The 7,274-nt window shown below is 35.2% G+C and overlaps 1 protein-coding gene across 3 annotated transcripts in view; it reads right to left on the bottom strand.

Annotated features, from left to right (window-relative positions):
• Window positions 1-242: 242 nt before the first annotated feature.
• Window positions 243-7,274, bottom strand: part of CDH19 (cadherin 19) — a 114,106-nt gene continuing 107,074 nt past the window's right edge. For all 3 annotated transcript variants that reach the window (XM_057397399.1, XM_057397398.1, XM_057397400.1), the window contains exons 10-12: window positions 6,929-7,046; window positions 4,657-4,908; window positions 243-969 (exon numbers count right to left, since the gene is read on the bottom strand). In XM_057397399.1, coding sequence (XP_057253382.1) covers window positions 479-969; window positions 4,657-4,908; window positions 6,929-7,046 — 861 coding nt within the window. In that variant the 3' untranslated portion in view covers window positions 243-478. The remainder of the gene's footprint in view (window positions 970-4,656; window positions 4,909-6,928; window positions 7,047-7,274) is intronic.

Raw genomic sequence — 7,274 nt, 5'->3', positions numbered from 1 at the left:
GAATTATATTTATATAATGAAGCATTATATAAATACACATGTTTAACTTTGGTTAATATATTCAAGTGCAACAGCAAAAATCTGTCTTAACTTTGGAAACAGTTTAAAGCTTGTGCATGATAGAATATTTACAATATCTATGTATGGCTTCTACTCCTTTTGCACTTCCAGGGTCCATTATTTTTCAGTATCCAGAATGGAGTCTAGATATCCATCTAGATATCTAGATCTAGATAGCTGCACAGTTTACATTCAGTCACCTAAATAGCCTTGAGATTTTCAAATGTGAGTCTCCATACCCTCACCTCAAGAGATGCCTGGTGTGATTTTCAAAAAGATCTCTACATCCAAGACTTTCCAGGAAGAACATTTGGGCATTTATTTTCATGCTTAAATGTGGGATGATCTTCTTTTTAAAAATCCACTATTATTTTGGTTGCTGAGATTTAGGAAAACAAAGCAACAAATGAAAGAGTAACTAATCCCCCACACTTCTATGGGAAGCATACATGACTGCAAGATTTTTAAAGTGAGGTCCCCACTCTCTAAGGTAGTCATAACTCTGATCTGCATCTGACATGTTCAAATCTAAAGAGCTGAGGGATCCTGCCAAAGAGCCAGTCCCCTCAAATGCATAGGTCTGAAGTGAGTCATATGGGGGAACACTGAGATCTGTATTCGCTTCTTCAAGCTTCTCTGAAATGAATTGCCTGAAGATAGCACTGCCAGGGCCAACCTGCAGAGACTGTCTGTAGAGGCTGTGGATTTCTGTGGTAACTTTCTTCCGAGGTTTATGCGTTCTAATGACAGTGCGGGTCCTCAGTGCTGAAATATCAAAGGCTTCTGTGTCCTCCTCGCCACCTCCTTCATCGTCATATCTGACAATGTTCTCTCTGACTTCTTCAATTTTCTCTGAAAAGGGAGACTTCTTCCTCTGCTGCCTTATGGCTAGAATGGCCAAAAAGAACACTGACAAAAAAAAAAAAAAAAAAAATGCAAAACCAAAAAGCGCAATGGAAAAAATAAACAGAAAATAGACCCAGAAATTTTGAATGTGCTTAGAAAGAATTAAAAATTTTAATGTTTCTTAATATCACTGCTATCATACACTAACCTACATATGAACATATTATACATATTACATATTATAAATATTAACAAATTTATAGAGCTGTAATTTTTATGAATTTTATTGTTTAAAGATGAGCAGAATATGTGCTAGGAAAATAGCTAAAAGGACTTATAAAATAGGTAAATGAAATGGAACAGTTCTTTTGGTACAGATGAGTTTGAAACTGATGTAAATATAGGTTATATTTTTTGAAACTCTTGGTTTTTCACAAAATATATCAACTTAATATTCAAAATTTAAATTCTTAATCTCTCACTCTGTCTCAGATCAAAGCCTAGGGAGATCAAATGAAAACTGAGGCAATAAGCAAGATATCCTCCTCAGTTGATTGATTCATTCCATTCTATAGACTATGCAGGGTGTTGTTCAATTATTTTTGGTATGCTGGTTAGGATATTTGGAAACTATATGTTACATGACATTGTAACAGTACTTACTTGCAAGGCCTATGAATCAGAGCACCTTGTTTCTCTCTTATATGAAAGTTTTTTTAAAATCTCATTTTAATGCATTATTTCCTAATCTTACCTCATTCCATTTTCAGCTGAATGATCCTTTGAAATAGTCTGTGACTTCCACAGAGATTAATTATTTCAGTTTTTAACTAAATTTGAATGCAGCTTTATTTAATAAGGAGTTTGTGGATTGTATTTTTTTACTCAGGACATAACATGATACAATTACCAACAATGACAGGACTTTACCTTACACAGGGCTATGCGATACCTGAAGTAGGACTTTATTTCTGCATATTTACTGTATACTATTTCATTTGGTTGTGATATACTCACACAAAACTTGAAAGCATTTGAAACAAAAATTTTGCAGTGCTATTCTATATTTACAAGATATAGTTTCAACTCTTCAACCCCTTTGCATGGTGAACTCTTCTAATGGTAAGCATGATGATACAGGAAAATGGAAAAATCTGAAACTTTAGGTTCCAGATATAAGTGGGAAACATTATAAAACCACTATCTATAGAAACTCCTATTATCTAATTTTAAGTAATTACAAAAATACTGTGGAAGATTTAATGCATTTAAAATATTTGTGTCTGTAAAGAGTATAGTAGGTTAGTTATTTGTTTCTTTCTGATTAATATGTTTACCTATATCCCTGCTTTGACTTTTGTGATATCCATAGGCCCAGTAGACACCAAGAGTTTATTCCAGCTGGAGAAAGGACCTCTCTGCAAGCAACCTAGAAGCCCTTGATGAATAATTCCACTGATGGTCTGTGTAATGCAGTGATATAGTCTGCCTGATCCTCAGTCCCTTTAGTGCATAACTCAAAGTGACCAGGTTCAGATACCCTGCAACAATCAAAGAAAACCTGAAATGCACACTGGCCTGCCTGTAAGCTCACACTGACTACAAGGTTTAAGGCAGGATTTCAGTCAGGGGGACTGTTTTCCAGTGCTGCTTCTGAAGATTGCCTGGGACAAAGAAAGCTCAAATTTAAATAAGGTAACTCTGGCAGTACAGGCAAGTCTAGAAACTAGAAATTCACAAGTATGTTCCTGGTTTCTCTGTTTGAAACCAGGAGATGGAAGGAGAACAGTGCATTCCTGGACTTTGCTATGCAGTCAAAAAATGGCTAGCGTCTTTCCAAAAGTATTCACATCTAGACAGAATAAATATGAGTTGCTCCTCCATTGTTTTCATCTTTGCAGTATATATTCAATGTGCTCATAGGGATAAATAAAAACACATATATTTTTTTGTAAGCCATGCTGTTTCTGCAGTTTCCTGCTTGTCACATTATCCTGAGAGTTCAAAGCTGTAGGAAGATGCTGACTCATAATTAACAGGTAAGCATGCTGCTTCTGGGTAACTTATTTAACTGTGGGACTAAATTATGGACTTTCATTTTAGGAAAAATATCAGAGAGTTATCAACAAGAGATTCAGTAAAGAGGTCAAAGGTACCAACAGGAAATAATTAGAGCCAGTTTCTATTCTTATGCTAAGGAAAATAAGCTGTAACTCTCTGGACAGAATTCATAATATTGTGATTTAAAAAACTTTTTAAATGCTCAAAATAATTCCATTAATTCTATTTGACTTGACTTTCTTATCTTCTGTTGTTACTATGACAGATCAAAATACAGCATTGGAATAGAGCTGCAAACCTTCAGTTTCAACCTTCATCTTTTTCTTGTAGTTAATGATGGTATGTATGATTCTTGTTGCACGCTGTTATTTATAGGCAGTAGAGGTTATATTATATAATGTATAACTACATAATCTTGCAGTTGTTTTGGGGCATTTTTGGATATGGCATTTTATGATGCATACAGCTATATGGCATAATATGGGTCTGTCATATTAAACAGCAGAGATTTAGAAGTCTTTTTCTGTATCTTTATTGGCATCAACTTGAATTTGGTCTTGAAGCCCATGATCACTATCTAAGGTCAGTCATTTTGCCTTGGAAAAAAAACCAAACAATCTACCCATCTCTATCCCTTCTCTTTCCTTCCTGGCTTCAGAAGCTACCATACCTTAGCCTCCCTAACTCAGACACGTACAGAGTTTCAGGATGGATATTTAACGTTTAGGGAATGACTAGTTCAGTGTGCCTGCTGTTATAATGTGTCAGTCACTGAATGCTGCAGGTATATCCTTTTACTGAAGAAAAGGCACACGCATTGTACATTGTAGCAGTGATAGCAGTCTTCTCCAGGTGAAGAAGCAGTTTCTTGAGTGCTGTCACTTCAGTATGCCTTGTAACAGCCATAGCCCCATGCAGTGCAGGGGGGCCTTAGGAGCTTGCTCTGGTTTTTAAGCATCATTTATCAGATATGCATAACCCTTTGAAAAGGCACAAGCACAACTCCTGTGCATTTAAATTGCTCTCAAACCCACTTTACACATCCACAAGGTCCCAAATGTAATGGAGGTTAATATGGTGTCTCCTAAGAAGAAAAAGATGTCCAACATTTGGAGAAAAGGTTATCTGGAGATGCGACCGTACTAATTGACAAAGAAACTCCATGCTTGTTTATTTAGTTATTTAGTTTATTTAGAGAGTATAATATCCTATTTTTCCTTTATTATTTTTTATTGATCTTAGCTCTATATTTGGCATACCTAAGGCAGAATGAGTAGGTTGCTACTTCTTTATAATATATACTTATACTAGCCAATTTTCTTATTTAATGCTGTCTTCAGCTTTACTTGGGCACAACATGGATTTTGGACTCTCAAATCTTTATTATTATCAATGCTGGAGGACTAGGTAGGACCATTACTCAATTAGAAGCAACTTTAAGGACATTGTGTTAGAATTCAAATGGAGGGGGGAGAGGGGAAGGGAGAGGGGAAGGGAGAGGGGAGAGAGAATTATAGTTAAGAAAACAGAATATAAATTAAACATTTGCCTTACTGCATTTTTTTACCTAAATATTGTCTAAATAGCACAGTACTTCCTGCCTTCCAGTAAAGGGAATGGGAACATCTTTGTCACTTAACTAAGCCCACTGTTGAAGGAAATAAATTAATTTGTCTTAATCATACATACCTAGGAGTATCAATATGCAAGCCAAAACAGCAACTAAAGCTTCAGTGCTGAGACCCATGGAGTACATGAAAGCTCCATATCGACAGTAGAAGGTATTAACTTTGGTGTCACAGTCACAGACAGTAACAGTGAGAGTATTTGTGCTTGTCAGTGGTGGGGTTCCATTATCCAGAATTAAGATCGGCAAGTAGTAAAAAAACTGTTCTTGCCTCCTGAAGCCACTTTTTGCTGTGAAAATTCCAGCTGTGTTATCTAGAAGATAAATGATTATGCATTATATGCATTCGTCACTTTCTAACAACAACTGTAAAACTCCAGTGGAATCTGACCTATTTAAAAACAATGATGCTGTCCAAAGCTACATCTTCATAAAGCTAAAAAAGTAAACCAGGCACTGACCTGTGGTAGGTTTTCTGTGTCAATCATGAATAAATTTCTTTTAATTTTGACACATGTATTCCAGGGGCAATAAAAAAATTAACCTAGGAGCTGATTTTAATGTTCAGAGCTAAAAAAAAAAATCCTACTGTGTTCAGTACCTGACACCTGCCCAGACTAATTAATTGGTTCTTAAAATGGTTCCATATAACCAGCTGCTACCAATCCAGCAGTTCACAGACAAATTATAGACAGTTTACCAATCAAAAAGCTTCAAAAATGTGTCTGGCAGCACACAGAGCAAGCAGGTGGCAAGGGAAAGAGGAGAAAGCAAGAAAAAAATCCACTAATTTAGTATTTTATTTCCTTCCCTGACTCAAGAATTGGAACTAGCTGAGCTCCTACCATCTAAATTAGTGAAAAGTTAGCAGAGGTTTTTATCTTGCTTTATATCTATTAGTTTTTAGATATCAGTTCTGTACAAGAAATGCTAAGTTCAGTTTCTCTTGCATATCAACTCAGATCTGAAACTTAGCCTGTTTAAAACAAATTAACCCTATATGTATAATAGAAAGTAGAATCTGTAAATATTTACATGTCAGAACTGTTTTATCATGAAATGGTGAATTACTGCATGTGTGCAGACACGTACATAGAAAACTGAAAAAGTATTTCTACCATTATATAAATAATGCATTTATAAAAAAAGTCTACTAAAGCTAACCCCTCACATTTAAGTTCTTCTAGGTTTCTGTCATAGCTCAGAAAGTAACTGTAAGATAAAATGCTCCAGATCTGTAGAGTCAGTTTTCCTTTTGCCTAGGACTATCTTAATTCATGTTGTTATTTGTAAGAAACGCAGTGGAACAAGGGAGATTGAAAGCTGTTGATACCATATTTTAAAAGATAATTTTCCCCCATCAATAGCCACCAAAAGGAATTGGATATATGGCCTTATATGTGGCTCTGCTCAGGCTTTGCGCAGAATGAGCAAAGATGGAAAAGGCTTGCGGCTTGTACACAATTTGACCTTAATATAATCTCTTCTTGGCACTAAGAAGTTAGTGAAGCTGGGAATTGAAATACATATTAATACATTGACTAACTTTGACAATATTGAGAGTGGCTCACCATTTAATATAGTCTGAACTTTCAAAAACTTTTTTCCATTGATTTATTCACCTAACTAGAACGTTCAAATAATTAATGAAGCCAGTAAGAACAATGTGTACTTCAGCTGAGGCTGAAGAAGCTCGTCTTTGTAGTCTCAGTAGACTGACTTTAAGTGTTCATCTTCCCTGAATTTTCATCACATATAGCACTCTTCACTGCAGACTGGTTTTGCTTGATACGTCTCTTTACCACTCTTTTAAGAACAGTCCCAATCCTATTGGTTCTGAATAATATTAAAATATATACAGAATACATTCATATGATGTCATCAGTAATCAGCATATGCAGTTTAAAATGTATGAGGAAATAATATTCCATTCTTATTTGTTTTTAGAATTTTGGTCTTGATGAAGTGGTGAATTAACAGACATACTAACAGCGATCTCTTTCTGTCAACGTTGTTTCTTGGACAAATAGATAATTTATCTAGAAAGCTGGTATTTTCCACCACATGCAACACTAAGAAAATTAATTTTAAGGAATGCCAATGTATTTTTCATCTCAAAATTTTTTCTTTCTTTGAAATAAAGCTGACTTTTTGTGTTACTCATCTGAAAAAGGAAACTAAACTGTTTGGTACTATTGATTTATTGTTTTGTAATGTTTATAATTTATAATGACAATTTCTATTAAGTAGAGATTATAAAACTAGTGATGTGAGGACCACTAGAAGCATGGTCTTCTTTAGGAAGGCCTTAAAGAGCTACATGAATGACGCTACCTTGATTATCTTTGACAGTAAAAAGTGAGTTGTTTGTGACCTCCTGAGCCAATGAGAAGTTAAAATGGTGACCTTCTGCTGAGTCATCTTGATCCACTGCACTGATGCTCTGAAGTAGCTGGAAACAGATAAAATTATTTAAGAATAAAAGTATTTACTTGTCTTTTAAAACAATAAAAGTACATGACAGGTATGTTAAACTGTTAATGCCAGAGAAGTGATCTGTGCATATGCATTGAGTGCATGGTATGCACTCACAAATATATGCCTTCTATGCCCAAACAGGCTATTGAGACTTGCATTCTGCAAATGCTCTGCTTTGAGTTTTCATCTATTTGAGAGAGGC

The sequence above is a fragment of the Pezoporus wallicus genome, unplaced genomic scaffold (genome assembly GCF_028554395.1).
Source record: "Pezoporus wallicus isolate ANWC-B61680 ecotype Strahan unplaced genomic scaffold, APGP_CSIRO_Pwel_v1 contig_227, whole genome shotgun sequence".
Lineage (NCBI taxonomy): Eukaryota > Metazoa > Chordata > Aves > Psittaciformes > Psittacidae > Pezoporus > Pezoporus wallicus.
Note: the sequence above shows the minus strand (reverse complement) of the source record. Positions and strands in the feature narration are given on the sequence as shown.